This window comes from Colobus angolensis, unplaced genomic scaffold (genome assembly GCF_000951035.1).
Source record: "Colobus angolensis palliatus isolate OR3802 unplaced genomic scaffold, Cang.pa_1.0 Scaffold14, whole genome shotgun sequence".
NCBI lineage: Eukaryota > Metazoa > Chordata > Mammalia > Primates > Cercopithecidae > Colobus > Colobus angolensis.
In genome coordinates, this window is record NW_012114488.1 from 6,349,154 (window position 1) to 6,366,078 (window position 16,925).

Consider the following 16,925-nt stretch of genomic DNA (forward strand, 5'->3'; position numbering starts at 1 on the left):
GGTGTAGAATGACAAGGAACACTAAGCAAAACAAACGGCTTGTGTTTACACATGCATTTATGTTCAGTTCTGCCACTCCCATTTCATGCACTGTGGTCACAAGGCTCTATCCGCAGTTGTTTCTTAGTGGGACTAGAACTTAGTGGGAACTGATTTTCCCTTCTGTAGTTCATTGTGGCGTAATCACATGTTATACTGCTTGTTTTCTTTGTACTTTTTATTATCAGTGAGGTTGTGAGCTCTTTAAGGATAGGAAATGTTATATACATTTTTTATCAGCCAGGACAATTAACACGCTCACCGTTATTCGAGTTGGCGTTGCGCCATAGTTCTGCTAATTTTTTTGTATGGTCAGACTTAAATTTTCGTCCATTGGGGTGAATTCCAATGTTTTCTTCAACGGGGGGTGGGAAACCTTTACTTTTGTGTCAGCTTTTTTGGAATGGGCAGGACCCAACTACCAAAGGGACAAACCGCCCTGCAGCCCTCCAGGAGCAACGACTAGCGCAAGATAGAGAGGCCGGGAGCGAACTTCAGGAGAAGCCGGAAGTGGCGTAACGTCCGGTCAAGGCAGCCATCTCGCCGTGATACAGCAGGTGTCGGAGCAGCAGGCGCGGTTGTGCCATGTTGTCTTCCATAGCCATGTATTCGGCTCCTGGCAGAGACTTGGGGATGGAGCCGCACAGAGCCGCGGGCCCTTTGCAGATGCGATTTTCACCCTACGCTTTTAACGGAGGGTAAAAACCCCAGAGAGCTCCGCTTTCACTTTCGCCCCTCCCCCATTTGCTGAAGCCTGTTCAGGAGTCACCGCCATCAAGGCGCTGCCCGGGTCCCCTGCAGGCCTCAGAACCCTGAGCTGAGTGGGTCCGCACAAGGCCGGGCTCCCTGCCGTCCTCTCATGGCCTGTGTTTCCTTCTTCAGGCTCGCTTTGCTCAAGTTTACTTGGTGATTGCGATACAGCCTTGGTTTTTAGGGTTTCCCATCACAGCCGTGTCATGTGGGTTTTTATGTGGACTGGAACTCCATGCTCCTTGCTGCTGTAAGACGGTAAAGTAGAAATTGAAACATAGCCTCTGCTCTGTGGAAGACCAAACTGGACCTCATGTAGACGTTCCTTATGCCAGCAGGCGAGGGTAAAGGTTTAGCGTCGGAGACTTAAAAGTTAGGATTGTTTTTGGTCTGTGTTGTTAGATGCATAGCTACGTTGGTAGCCGAAACGTCTTAATTGTAGCCGCCTGATTTCTGTTATTTCTAATTGTAGCAGTTTGATCATTTTATTTCAAATAGAAAGTGGGATTGGTTGAGCAAACTTAGTTTCATAGATAAGTGCTTTTTTTTTTTTTTTGGTCAGGCGGAGTCTCACTCTGTTGCCCGGGCTGGAGTGCTGTGACCTGATCGCAGCTCACTGCAAGTTCCGCCTCCCGGGTTCACGCCATTCTGCCTCAGCCTCCCAAGTAGCTGGGACTACAGGCACCTGCCACCACGCCCGGCTAATTTTTTGTGTTTTTAGTAGAGACAGGGTTTCACCGTATTAGCCAGGGTGGTCTCGATCTCCTGACCTCGTGATCCGCCCGCCTCAGCCTCCCAAAGTGCTGGGATTACAGGCATGAGCCACCGCGCCCGGCTTTTTGTTTTTTCTTTTTTCTTTTTTTTTTAACGTTTAGCTTAAGTTCAGGAAAACAAAATACTCAGAAGATGGACCTTTTAATATGTGTGATCTTGTATGTTATGTTCAAGTTTTGGTTTTTATTATCTTGAGTAATATAATTTTCCGTGGTGGCACGCCAGAGATACAGGGTTATAGAAAGATGCTCTGTTTAAGACTCTTGACAGGGAAGAGCTGTAAATTGAAGCAGTGGTTATAGTTACTAATCAAGCCTTATACATTAAAATATACACACTCAATTTGAACGAACCGATGGTTCTTAAAGAAAACAAAAAGTATTGGCTGGGCACTGTGGCTTGCACCTGTAATCCCAGGACTTTGGGAAGCTAAGGCAGGAGGATCATCGCTTGAGGCCAGGAGTTCAAGACCAGCCTGCACAACATAGCAAGACCCCCATCTCTACAAAAATAAATTTTAAAAACAAAGCAAAAATGTTAATTGGTTCCTCATAAATTTGAAATATTAATGCATATTTTTGGAGTGTGTTAGAAAGATAATGAAAGTCAGATTTTAGCCTTGGTTCTGCCACTAAAGGACAGTCAGGTCTTTGGGTACTTCTGAACTTCTTGAACCTAAATTTTCTTCCTTAGTAGCTTCATGGTTTTTGGTGAGAATCGAGAGAGATGCATTTTGTAAATTGCAAGCCGTCATCTCATTTAATCATCATGAAAAGTGAATGTTCGATGATGTTAGCATCCTAGGGTTATGTTAGACATTAAACTGTCAGGGTCAGAGTGCTGATGTGAAGTTGAGCTAGGACTTAGCTATTTCACCACTGAGTTTATTGATGGTTTTCCATTATACTCCTTAACACTTCCTGTGATGACTAATTAAGTTGTACATCATAGGGAGGGTTATTAGACCCATTTCATAACGCTATTCTCTATAAATAAGAATTTTCAGTGTTCAGTATGCCCCTACTCATTACTCACTTTTTAATCCCTAGTAATCCAGTTTAAGCCATTACTGCCCTAAAAATTACTTAGAACTTTCTGATTACTTTTTTCTCAGTCATTGTTCTTTTTCTTTAGTGTTTACTGCAGCTGGCTTTCAGGCAGCCTTTTCTTGCACAAAATGAGGCCTCATTCTCTTTTTCTACTCTATCTTTAAATGTAGTTAAACAAGTCATTAGCCGCCTTGTTTATCACTCAGCACTATTTCATGTCTCATTGCTGGGAGGATTACTCCCAAATCTGGTTTTCCAGTTCTGCCTCTCATGAGTCCCTCAATTCTGGCTTCTTCAGTAAAACATTTCTAACTGGTTTTTCTGCTCTCACAATAACTCAAGACAGCTAACAAAACAAAAAGCAAGCTAATTATTCCCCTCAATCTCCTCTTCTCCTTTTTATTATTACTTTTTGAGACAGTCTCACTCTGTCACCCAGGCTGGAGTGCAGTGGTGCGATCTTGGCTCACTGCAACCTCCACCTCCTGGGTTTAAGCATTTCTGTCTTAGCCTCCCAAGCAGCTGGGATTACAGGTGCCTGCCACCACGCCTGGCTAACTTTTGTATTTTTAATAGAGATGGGGTTTCACCATGTTGGCCAGGCTGGTCTCGAACTCCTGACCTCAGGCAGTTTGCCTGCCTCAGCCTCCCAAAGTTCTGGAATTACAGGCGTGAGCCACCATGCCCGGCCTCCTCTGCTCTCCTTTAAAATACTTTTTATAATTATGCCATTATTCTGCTCATTTAAGTTCTAAATCTTGGATGTCATAATTGGTTTTCCCAGTTCCTAATACATTTATGTAGATATAAAAACTTGTCTATTTTGTGTGTTTGTGACGATTTCGGATTTACCTGTTCACTCTGTTACCTTACTATTGCATTAGTAGTATTATAACGGTGTTTCCGTCCCATTTCACATACTATGTTATTGTCAGAGTAGTCTTCCTGAAACCCTACTTTGTAAATGGAACTTTTCTCTCTCTTGCATTTTTTTTAAAAGACCAGGTCTCATGCTAATGCCCAGGCACCGTCATAGCTCACTGCAGGGTTCAAGCAGTCCTCCCACCTCAACCTCCTGAGTGGTTACAACTGCAGGTCATTCTTGCTCAGAAAACCGTCATGATTTCTTGCTAAAATTCCAAAATCTTTAGCTTGGCATTTGGGATTTTCTACAGTAGGAACCCTGTCCATCACATAAACCTTATGTCACTACATGTGTTTATGCAAAAATGGCTGCCTGATTGAGTTGCTTGAATGTACTATTTGAATTATTACCTGTTTGCTGTTGCTTGCTGTTTATGTTACCTGGAATGCCATCCTTTTCTACTTGAGAGCTTTAGCACAAATCCCTCCTCAGTGAAAATAGTGGCTAAAGTTTTCTAAGTGCTTATGTCTGTGAGGCACCATGCCTTTAATTTCCACTATTGCATTGAAGCAGTGGTTATAGTTATCAGTCAAGCCTTGTACATTAAAATATACACACCCAGATATACACACCTGTGACACAGGTACTGTTATCATCAACTTGCATTTGGAGGATTTGCCTAAGATCACATACCTAGTAAGTAGCAAGAGTGGGTCTCTGTCTCATGTAATTCCAGAGCCCAGGTGCTTAGTGATTCTCTAGTGCCATAGCAATTATAGCTAACACTTACTAGAGGACCGGTTACATGTCAGGGACTGCTATAAGGGCTTTACATATTTGATTCTTTGAACACCCTATTGAGGTAGCAACTGAAGTGATCTCTGTTGAATTTATGATGAAATTGGGCTTTGAGAAGTAACTACCCACTGTCTCATATCTGCTAACTGGGAAAGCCAGAATTAGAATCCAGGCAGTCTGCTTTTGGAATTCGTACTGTAAATCTCTTTGATAGCTGTCAAATTGTACAGCCACAGAGGAAAAAATTTACTGTTTGTCCGTTTATTTGTCATTGTATAAGGACTTGGGTATAAAGAAGTAAGCAGTATATAGGCGGTATGTAAGGACCTGGATATAAAGAAATGAGAAAGAAAGACAAATCCCACCTTCTCGAAACTCCTAGAGCTTGCATTGTAGTACCGCTGTCTGTAGTTGACCCTCAAGGGCGCAGACGTGGTGTTTAGTTGTTCGGTATTAGCAGTACCTTGCACAAGTAAGCATTTAATGTGTTGGTGATGATAATTCATTGGCTTTTCTGTTACCTCCTGCCAAGGAGACTTTGCCCTGATTTAGGCTTATTAATAATTTGTTTTTCCAGGCAACCTGTAACCAGGGGTTCATTCTCTTCCCACTCATCTTTCCTCTTCCCGTTTGAATCATGTTTTGTTGACATCTAGAGTATTTGATCCCAGTATGTGCTATGGAGCATTCTTCTGTTTTTAGGGATAGGATCACCACCCTGGAGAATTAATGTTGTTTTCTTTTTTCCTCAGTACTGTACTGGCAATTGCTGGAGAAGATTTTGCAATTGTTGCTTCTGATACTCGACTGAGTGAAGGGTTTTCAATTCATACCCGGGATAGCCCCAAATGTTACAAATTGTAAGTAAATATTTCTAAAGACATTTCACAAGGCCTTTGTAATGATTTAATGCCGTGAGAGTTTCTACTTCTAAATGATTTGTTTCATGAGTTTTTAAGTTGCTGTTGGGAGCATTTTTATTAGAAAACCATTTTCTAAGTTAATGTTTCCTAATAATTCAATGTGCAGTCTTAAAAATATTTGCTATATTCGGGGTACCAAAAGTGCTTTCGGTAACCTAAATGTGTTCACCCCAGCATTTTACTGTGAAAATTTTCAAATGTGCAACAAAAGTAAGAGAGTTTCATAATGAAAACCCATATGTGCCATCACCTAGATCCGTTTGTATTTTACTATAATTACTTTATCACTTTTTCCATCTATACATTTGTCTTAGTCCGTTTTATGCTGCTGTAACAGAATGCCACACACTAGGTAACTTATAATGGACAGAAATTTCTTGATTTACAGTTCTGGAGGATGGGAAGTCCAAGATTGAGGGGCTGGCATCTGGTGAGGGCGTTCCTGCTGTGTCTTAACATGGTGGAAAGCCAGAGAGAGAGAAAGAAGAGCGAGCGAACCCACTCCTGTGATAATGTCCATTCATGAGGGCTGAGCCCTCAGGACCTAAACAGCTGGTCCCAACTCCCAGTACCATCACAATGGCAATTAAATTTCAACATGAGTTTTGAAGAAAGCATTCAGACCATAGCACCATTAATCATTAAATGGTATTTTTAAAAAATCTGCCTCCCCACACTGTTTTTTTTTACTTGAAACATTCATTTTAGAAATATCCTAAGCCATTATATCCATAGCTCAGTTTTAATAGGCTAGCTGTGTTTTTCCTAAAACATGAAAAAAAAGCCTGCATAAATCAGCTAAATACATACTGCAGATTAGCAGTGGTCCATATAACAGTTTTGGAAATACTTAATAAATGGTCATGAATTCCTGGGTTACTTACAAAAGTCTGTTAAACTTGAATTGTAATAGGAACGAATGGGACTTAGGAGGTTTAGGTCCTTTGGACAGGCCCTCCTTGTATTGTAGGAAGTAGGTACAGAAGAAAAGATACGTTTTCGTCCCTGGTCCCAGGGATGACCCACATCTTAACCCAAAAAGTGATGAAGTTTGTTTTCGTCTTCCCGGTTCTCTTTCTGTCCACTTGCATCTTCTGATGCCCTCTTTCTGCTTATAGTGCTCTCGTGTTACCTTTTTTTCTCCTCGAGGATGACACTTGTACAGCTTGAAAGTAGTAAATATTAGAAATAAGATTTTAAGACAACTTTATGGATACCATCCTTGTACTGGCTTTTACTCATCTTTTAAATGTTGCTTTAGTTACGTTTGCTGCTGAAGTGAGCACCTTTTTTTTTTTTTTTAATGAAACACATCAGGTATAGAGAGAGAGAATAAGAACAATACAACATTAATGAATGCCTGTATATATCTCTCATCCCATGTCCTGTGGGGCAGACCTAGAACTAGGGTTGCCTCTTCCAAACCTGTTTGAGACTGTATTCTTTGCATGAAAACTCCCATTCCTTTGATGCAGCTGGATATTTGGGAAAAGCATCCTGAAATTCTAAGATTTCTGTCTTTCCCTGTTGGTATTGCCAACCAGTCTTGTTAGTAAAGGCAGTAAAGCCGTATAGGGGATTGGAGTCTTCACCGCAGTGCAGTGAGGGTGGTGGTAGGGATAGAGCAGGTGATGTTAGTGATGACCCTAGAGGTGTCAGCTGCTCTCCTAGTAGGACAAGTATGGTTTGTGCGAGTCATTCATAAGTTTCCAAAAGGAATTATGTGACCTCTGCAAAATATTATGTAGGCTTCTTTATAGATTCATATCAAGATCTAGGAATTAATTTTTGAAATACATGATTGAATTTGTATGTCTAGACCAAATTTTAGTCCTTTCCATACAGATGGACATTTGGCTTTTGTTTTGTTTTGTTTTCTTTCGGGGTGCTATTTAAATGAATGCTCACTGGTGAGTCTAGAGCATCCCTCTGCATGCTGGCATAAGTATATTGACAAGATGGCTTTCTAGCAGTAGAATTGGTGAAAGTGGTGTGTATTTAAATTTTTTATGGATACCACCAAATTGCCCATCTAACAAGTTAATCAGTTTATACTGTTTCCACAATCTCGCCAGCATTTAGTTAGGCGTTTTTAGCCATTATGATTGGTTGAAATAGTCTCTTTTTTAGATTTGGATTTCTGAGTAACATAGAGGTTCTTATGTTTATGGTGACTTAATGTCTCTTTTTTCTGTGACTTGTCTTTTCATAGAATGTTACCCTTCTTTTCTTTGTGTCGTTACTGCTTTTCTTATTTGTAAGAACTCTTGTAGAATTAAAATTAGACTTTGATGGTAGATGCTACCAGTATATTTTCTTAGGGTTTTAAAAAGCTATTCATAAATTTCTCTGTAGAATTTTATGTAGTCAAATTTATGAAATTTTTCTGCGTGGCCCTTTGATTGTGTTATATTTAAATCTACCCTCATGAGGCTGGGTGCAGTGGCTCACACCTGTAGTCCAAGCACTTTGGAGCCAAGGCTGGCGGATTACCTGAGGTCAGGAGTTCAAGACCAGCCTGACCAACATGGTGAAACCCCATCTCTACTAAAAATACAAAAATTAGCTGGGCTGGTGGTGGGCGCCTGTAATTCCAGCTACTTGGGAGGCTGAGGCAGGAGAATTGCATGAATCCGGGAGGTGGAAGTTGCAGTGAGCCAAGATTGTGCCACTGCATTCCAGCCTGGGTGACAGGAGCGAAAGTCTGTCTCAAAAATCAATCAAGCTACCTACCTATCTTCCCCAGCCCAAGATAGTAAAAAAATTCACCCATGATTTATTTAGTCCATTCATAGTTGCATTTTTAAAGTCTTTGATCCACCTATAATTCATCTGGACTGAGGGGTGAGATGTAGGAATACAGAACCCCCTCCCCAGAAGGGTGGCTGCTTGTCCCATTACCATTTAGGAAATAATGGGAATAGGAGTTTTAAATTTAAAATTGCCAAAGATATGCTTTGCTCTACTATCTAACCAGCTCAGTTTTCTGAAATGTGCTTTTTACAGAACAGACAAAACAGTCATTGGATGCAGTGGTTTTCACGGAGACTGTCTTACCCTGACAAAGATTATTGAAGCAAGACTAAAGGTAGATGCTTTTGTACATTTCTACACTATTTCAAATTAATAGCAGTTCATTAAATTCTTTCAAGCCTACAGCATGACTGTTGGTCAGAGTAGCTAGAGAGTCACTAGGTTAGTAGATGAATTACAAATACATGGTAGAAATGAAATGATAGGCAGGGTCATTAAAGTACCATAATGTGAAACAATAGCACATTCCATTTGTTAGTCTTGTATCACATGAAGGGCCTGGGAGGAGTTCTTCTGAAGATACTCTTCCCTCAAAAACAAAGCAAATCAATTTCTATGGCAGGAGAGAGCCCAGGAAAGATTTGACACAGGAGCTTGGTTTTTCCTCTTTACAGTGCTGTGCTCTTAGTTGGCAGGATGCATGAGTAGAAATACCAAAGAATCAATAAGCCAGGAGCTTGGACGAGAGGCACAACATGCACCATTAACTTCTGTCACCTGACGGGCTTCAGTTGATAGCCAGCTGCCGGAAGTCAGGGGTGATCACATTCTGTTTTGCCTATTTGTGAATAACACTTGAAATTATTTACACTTATGAGTGGTTACTGGAGTATGTAATGTATTTATTTAACTGACAGATGCTTTTTGAATGTGTAGAAAGGATTTCACTCAGTATTTATCAATTGTTAATACTTTTTTAGAAACTTATATTGAAAGCTATAGTGACTTACATTTACTGGCATATTTATATGATAATTCCTAATGTTTATTTTATAAATGGGAGTTAGAAGACAAAAGTAAACATGTCATTGTTAATAAAACAAGGAATGGTGAATTCAACATAATGCACACCCCTTCCTGAAGTTTTTCTCTCATACTTCATTAGGTGGTGAAGTAAATAAATGTTGGTGCTTGGTTTCAAAATGAAATGGAATGAATTTTTTTTTTTTTTGAGACAGAGTTTCACTCTTGTTGCCCAGGCTGGAGTGCAATGGCATGTTCTTGCCTCACTGCAACCTCTGCCTCCTGGGTTCAAGTGATCATCCTGCTACAGCCTCCCAAGTAGCTGAGATTATAGGCACCTATCATCACTCCCATCTAATTTTTGTATTTTAGTAGAGATGGGGTTTCACCATGTTGGCCAGGCTGGTGTCGAACTTCTGACTTCAGGTGATCCACCCACCTCGGCCTCCCAAAGTGCTGGGATTACAGGCGTGAGACACTGCACCCAGCCTATGAATAATTTTTTATAGTTTTTATCTTGGAAAGACATTCCTCTGTAAAAATCTTATCCGTTACTTATAGTTCATTTCTAATGATTTTTCAGTGTTTTGACATTGTTTAATTTTATGGTGCTAATTAGGTACCTGTCTATTTAGACACAGCGTCTCACTTTGTGCACAGGCTGGAGTACAATGGTGCAATTGTAGCTCCCTGCAGCCTTCGTCTCCTGGGCTCAAACATTCTCCCACCTCAGTTGAGATTACAGGTGTGAGCCACTATGCCTGGCCATTAGGTTTCTCCTTAGAGATGGTTGCTATATGGTTAACAAAAATTGGTGATCTTGAATTCATTTTGTGTTTATAATTTTTGTGAAGTTTCTCTACCAGTGGATAATGTGGGGTTCCCAAGGGTGTAGTAAAGCTAGGATCTGCAGTCGCTGTATTGTCATGCTAAGACCCTGTTTTGGATGCTTGTGTTCTCTACTGTAGAGGTTTGAAGGATCACGACCACTGCTGTGTATTAAAATCATGCAGAGTAAGGGTGCTACCCTGTGTCTTCTGTTCTCACAGACATCTGCTCCACAAAGAGAGGGACTTACATCTGGGTTTGATCAGGGATTGGCCTAATTTTTTCTGTAAAGGACCAGATAGTAAATATTTACAGCTTTATGGGCCATTTGATCTCTGTCATGACTATTTGTTTCTGGTTTTGTAGTGAAAAAGCAGCCACGGACAATATTCATAGAAATAGGGGGTAGGCTGGATTTGGCCCCTGAGCCAAACTACAGCGGTCGTTTGCTGACCCCGGTCTATATGCCGAGTGAGGGAGAGAGATGGATTTAAACCCATCTTCCTTAGGCGACTAAATGTGCCCTCTCATGGACATTAGCTCTTGGATTAGCAGTACCCAAGAGTACCTGAGATAAGGGTGGTATGGAAAATAGAGCCTTTAAACCAGAGAGCTGAGGGCAAACTTAGTATTCCTTCCCTTAAAGTTTTATCTTAGTAATACTGTGTTGGTTGATCATGAAAAAAATAGGCATGCTTTCCCCTTTCACTGTGGTATGCATTTATTCACTTTATACTGTTGATTGTTCTAGTCTATAATAGCGTCTGCCTCTACATGCCTGTTAACTTTCGTCAATAATTGCAGATGTATAAGCATTCCAATAATAAGGCCATGACTACGGGGGCAATTGCTGCAATGCTGTCTACAATCCTGTATTCAAGGCGCTTCTTTCCGTACTATGTTTACAACATCATCGGTGGACTTGATGAAGAAGGTAGAATTCCTTTTTTCTGGAAAATGGTGGGGAGGAGGAGTTATTATTTCCTAGATGTGTGTGTCTCCACCTAGAGTTGAAAAGAACCATAAATACCATCTAACGCAAGTCTCATTTCATTTCTGATAATGAAAGTGATGAAGAAACTGAAGCTAATATACGACATCCAAAGGCAAATTAAAGCTCTAATAGTGAATGTTAAGCAGCTGGTTATTTTGCTGTTTTCTCAGGATCTTGTATGAGTTAGTAGTAAATAATTAGGCATTTTTATCTTATAGAAAGAAATGACGTAAACGTGATTCTAAGTATTGAAAATTTTTTTATTAACAAACATACTTCAGAAAAGTTCTTTAAAGGTTTTAGAAGTCATCTGGGGTGATTAATAATAAGCATCTATTCCAGTGTTTTCAGAACTTTTTGAAACACCTCTTTGATTTTCTGTCAGAGTGAGACCAGGAGTCCCTGAGAATGTTAGTCTCATTACTTAATATTCATCCTGTTTTTGATCCAGAGCTACATTACCCCACATGGGCACCAATGTTTTCCACCAGTTCTTGTTTGGATTGGCTTCTGGTTGCATCTAAAAAACCAAGTACAATCTCCCAGGACAGATCTGTGTCACTGTTTAGAGTAGTCCATTGAAGTTACAGAAGTTACAGAAGTGTCTGGACGAGGACATCGTTGGTGTAAGCCCATCTTCTGTGTTCCTTCTGGCTGAGCTTGTGGCTGAAGTAGCCCTAAAAGTAGGGGCAGAGGAATTCCTGTAAGGGACTGTCCTGAACCTAGTTGGGGTTCCAGAACAGTAAATCTCAGGGTAATCAGTCAAAAGCGTTTAGTGCTGCAGCAGTCCTCTCAGCAGACAGCAGGAAAAGATGTGTCCAAGGAGAGGGAGTTGATTTGAGTGTTTAAGGAATTTGGTTCAGGGCCAGGGATAATTTCTCTGTGTTTAGCAACAGGGGTAATTTCTCAGTGTTTCAAGCAATAGCCTAAACAACATGATCAGTGCCTGGGAATGTTCAAGGCAGGCCTTGGCTTGGGTCCGAGCCTCTAGGGGAATACGTGCAGCTGGCCACATCACAGAACATCTCAGTTGGACACAGAAAGAAAGCAAAGGGACTGGGGACCCTAAATCCTGTGAGGGATTCTAAGAGGAAAGAGCCAGGCTTCATTTCAGCGCCCTGCCTCTCAGGTGTTGACTCCTATCCCTTTCTGTTTCATGAGCATTTTCTTTGTGTGCGCTATCTCTGACTCAACATCCACCCCCATACACAGCCTTGGGGAGCATTTTGATCATTTTACCTACCAAGGTTTAGGTGTAGACAAATTAGATTGACACAATTTCTTTTCAAGGCTTTCAACCTTACTTGAAAACTAAGAGAAAAAGTAAAGTGTAGAAATAGTAAAAATAGAAATGAATTACCCTTAACCTGGGTAATTAGATTCTAGCTACAAATTAATTTGCCTAACTTTGCATGCTGGATGCTTCTGGTGTCCTTTTTGACTCACGTTATGCCTGGCTTTAATGTCAGATTAATAGATTCAGATTTTAGCAACATTAAAAATAGGTGCCGTTGAATTTCAGCAGGCCAGACAGCATCCTTTGAGTTTTTCCGAGAGTTAGAGAGTCTAGTCTGGGAAAGCTGATACCTACTAAGCAGCAGACCTAAGATTCAGGTTTGGCTTTGTTTCACGTCAGAGCCCTGTTCTTCGATTTCCACGTAACAGTGTTGCTAGTTTTGGTGACAACCTCAAGTGTCTCTAAAACTGTCTTTATAAGGTTGTCTGGTTGACTTTAAGTGTTCTTTAAACTGATTGTTAATTTATAGGGGAATTTGTGTGAATAATAAAGCAGTCCTCTATCTTCTTTTTCCATTGCCCTAAGACATTTTTCAACTCTTTTACCTGTATTTCCTGGTACTTACCTCCATTTTCCAAAACTCTGTATTTATACTGCACTCCTTTGAGATCTCTTTTGGTGTTTTCTTCTGGTAGATGATGGTTCTTAGTTCTTTTGTGTCCTCTTCCTCATTAGCATCCTCCTGTAACACATTACACTTTTGACAACATAGACCTTTAATGTTCTCACTGTGACCAGATAGATACTGATCTTTGTTGTGCCAAGTAGCATGCATTCATATTTCTTTCTTGTGTAACCGCTTTTATTTTTTTCTCAAGTTAACTATCTCTGATTGGCTCAGATTTCTTTAAACTTTTTGTCAGTTCCTTGTACATTCTCTGAATACAATTCATCTGGTTGTCAGACCTCACATGCTAGGTGGATCTCTTTTCCCCTTGCTCCAGGATGGACCCCTGCCGTCCTGAGATTCCCCCACCTCCTGTGCTCTCCTCTTTCTTGATTTATTTCCTTATTTTAGAGGCTTACCTCCTAAGAAATTTCTGAAAAAAACAAAACCAGACCTTTTTGACACTTTGCTTTTAGGATCTTTTCTTTACCCTGGTGTTCTGAAATTGTATAGTGATGTTCCTTGCCTAGAGTTTCTTATTTATTTTGTCCTCTTTCTCCACCTTCTTTCCTCTCCTCCTCCCCTACCCCTCCCCACCTTCTCCACAACCACCTGGATTATGACCCAGTACTTTATTTTTGACTCCACGTGTTACCCATCTCTCTCTTTTTTCTTCTACTTTATGAAGATTTCCTTACTTTTATCTTTTCATCTTTTACTGATTGCTTTTATTTCTGGTGTCCTTAATTTCCAAGAGCTGTTTCTTATTTTTTAGCTTTTTTAAAAAAAATCCTGTTTTTGTTAGATGTTTTGTACTTTGTATGTTTCGTCAGAGTGCCCTGTTTTTGTTAGATGTTTTGTGCTTTGTATGTTTCATCAGAGTGCCCTGTTTTTGTTAGATGTTTTGTACTTTGTATGTTTCGTCAGAGTGCCCTGTTTTCGTTAGATGTTTTGTACTTTCTTTGTATATTTCATCAGAGTGCTTTTTTTTTCTCATGTTGTATGTTCATATTTGGCCTTTGTCTTCTATGTTAGAGGCTTCCTTCAACTTTCTGATTTTTTTTTTTTTTTTTGCTGTCCATTCACATTGAAGTGTTGTATGAAAATTTTATTATAAAAGTCCTTGTTTACATAGTTTGTCAACTGACAGCCATTAACTGGGTGCTTCAATAAGCAGCATTTTCTTCAGATGAAGAATTTCTTTCATCTTTTTTCCTGGGGTGAGGTGGGACTACAGGAAGAGAAGCCTGGTTGGCGTCTGTTTAGGCCTCGGAGGAGGAAGGGGCCTGCTAGTCTGTGTTTTATTTACATCAACTTTCCATTTCATGTGTTTTGCTCCTACCCTTTACCACTCTAGAACCTGGTCCCCTAAGTCCAGAGCCTCTGCTAGTGTCTCAGGAGACTTCATTTACTGTCTTCTGTGTTGGTGGATGCAGGGACCTGGAGAGCAGTGCTCGATATTGAAACCTTCAGGACAGCAAGGTCCACAGCTCTTTCCCTTGGTGTCAACTGCTGTCGGCACTAACCTGTCTTTACTCTCTTAGCTGCTGTCATGCCTTTTAAAAATTTTTCTCCCAAATTAAAAGTGGCTTTAGTTTTTCTGTAGTGAAAATAATCAATCAGTACATGTTTATACATACACTGGTGCACAGTTTTATATAAGTAGGCCTTTGATATCTGTTTTTCTGTGACTATACATTGTCTCTTATCAAGGAGATCTAAGCTGTATGCATAGTGATTTTTGTGTGTTTTTTTTTTCTTCTGTTTTTGCTGCTGTAACACATAGTTTTTAATAGCTGACTTACACAGTATGGCTGTACCATCATTTACCTAACCAGTACTCTAAAGGACATTTTCGCTTCCTGTTTTCTTGATATAAACAAGATGATGAACATCGTCGTACATACATTTTTGTGAACTTCTCCAGTTATGCTTGTCTTGCTAAAATAGACTTCTAGTAGTTGAAGTATTGGGTCAGATAATTTTTTTTTTTGTATTTTGTTGACTGTACCCTTTCTGAAGGACATGCCAGAACCCCGAGTACCTGATTTTATGTAACCTTCCCAGTATTAGAATTAACACGTTTTGAAACGTATTTTTCACCATTGAACAGTCTATTATTTTTATTTATATATATTTTTGGGCATGTTTTCATATGTTTATTGACTTTATAAATTTCCTCTTTGAAGACTGATTAATATATTAACTGTTGCCCATTTCCTTATTTGCAGGTTTTTTTCTTATTGATTTTCAAGAACTACATTCAACTGTGTCAAATGTCTGTAATATAGACGCCCCCAAGAGTGTTATTTGTCTCTTTTGGGCAGTGCCTTTTGCTACACAGAAATTTCTGTGTTTCATACAGTCTAATCTGTCAATCATTTCTTTATGACATTCAGTTTCTTGCCTTGTTAGAAAAACCACTCCCATCCAAAGCTTACCTGTATTTCTTTTAAGACTTGTCTGATTTTTTTACATTGAAATTATTGTGCTTTTTGGATTTTACTTTGATGAGGAAAAGCACTTTGTAGTCAAGATTCATGCCATTCTACATTTATTTTTATTTTTATTTATTTATTTTTGCTGTTTTATACTGATTTTACTAGTGTCTCTCTTCCTTCTTCTAGGGGATCTTTAGAGCTATGTTCGTGGACATAGCCCGCCCGTTCTTCGGTTTGTGTTTTTAAATTTGTTGTGTGTGGTTTTCTGAGATAGATCCCATGCTTGGGTAAAGCTTTTGGACCTCAGTTTATATGTGGCGCGTCGTCCTCATGAGAGATAGAATCATTTTTTTGCCTTTACACCTTACATCTCTTTCTTTTTTTGTGTATTAAGGTTAGTGGATTGCCTGCTGTGATCTCATGTCTTGTCCCAAGCTTGCTTTCAGCAAAAGTACTTCCCGCAGTTTCTTAGGTGACCTCAGATGGTGCCTTCTGCACCAGAGAATTCAGTTTACACAATTTTTTTTTTTTTTTTTTTTTTTGAAACGGAGTCTCGCTCTGTCGCCCAGGCTGGAGTGCAGTGGCGTGATCTCGGCTTACCACAACCTCCACCTCCCGGGTTCAAGCGATTCTCCTGCCTCAGCCTCCCAAGTAGTTGGGACTACAGGTGCATGCCACCACGCCCGGCTAATTTTCGTATTTTTAGTAGAGACGGGGTTTCACTATGTTGGCCAGGCTGGCCTCGAACTCCCGACCTCGTGATCTGCCCACCTCGGCCTCCCAGAGTGCTGGAATTTAAAACAGGCATGAGCCACTGCGCCTGGCCAAGTTTACATAGTTCTATAGTAGAAAACATACAAAGCTAACAGTGGCAGCTGTACATGGTTAGTAAGAAGATTGTCCCTATATCACATCTCCCAGGGTACTGAGTTCTGGTATATAATGTGTTTTCCAAATCAGTTATGTTTTTAAAAAATCATATGTTGTAAATGATTCGTGATTTCTCATACCCAGAACACAATTGTTTTTAACAGGCCTTTTTAACAATTGTAGAATTACCTGTGTTCTTTTTAATAAACTCGAATAATATAGAAACATAAGAAGTAATTCCTTTCTTTTCTTGCCTCTAATTCAGTGCTGAAAGATAACCAGCCACAGTTTGTTACTTATTTTTCCAGACTTTTTTGTGCTTCTACAAAGAGCTTTCTTACTCTTTTAAACAAAAATGGTATTGTGTTATACATGTTACAGGATTCTCTTCATTTTACTTTGTCTTGCGGATGTGTCCCTTGGACCTGTCTGTATACATAGGCTTCATTAGCTTAGGAGAGCCAAGATATAAAGACTTTCTTACAAATTACTGTTTGAGTTTGGTTGATGTGCCTTGCACAGACCTTATTGTCTCTCTATTGTGTTCTCCCTACTCTCTTGTGGGTCCTTACCTACTCCCATGGCTTGGATTATTTTTGTGAATTCTCATGGTTTCCAACTCTTTTTACATCTGCAGTGGTTAATTCTCTTGCCATCTTTACCTGAAGATCATAAAAATGCCTTTCTCCCTCTTACTCACCCTTTGTGTGTTAATATTGTATTTTAACTCCCAAGCATAGTTTACCCTTGAACAACACACCAACATGGGTTGGGGCTGTCTGCTGGGTGGCACCTGTGTGATGGTGCCAGTGCTGGGTCACCTGTGCGATGGTGATTGTGTTCTGGGTGGCACCTGTGCGATGGTGATTGTGTTCTGGGTGGCACCTGTGCAATGGTGATTGTGTTCTGGGTG

The 16,925-nt window shown here is 40.1% G+C and overlaps 1 protein-coding gene across 2 annotated transcripts in view; it reads left to right on the top strand.

Moving 5' to 3' along the window:
• Positions 1–525: 525 nt before the first annotated feature.
• The window catches only part of PSMB1 (proteasome (prosome, macropain) subunit, beta type, 1), a 41,160-nt gene continuing 24,760 nt past the window's right edge, over positions 526–16,925 (top strand). For both annotated transcript variants that reach the window (XM_011934912.1, XM_011934911.1), the window contains exons 1-4: positions 526–737; positions 5,028–5,135; positions 8,205–8,286; positions 10,608–10,737. In XM_011934912.1, the coding sequence (XP_011790302.1) occupies positions 625–737; positions 5,028–5,135; positions 8,205–8,286; positions 10,608–10,737 (433 nt within the window). In that variant the 5' untranslated portion in view covers positions 526–624. The remainder of the gene's footprint in view (positions 738–5,027; positions 5,136–8,204; positions 8,287–10,607; positions 10,738–16,925) is intronic.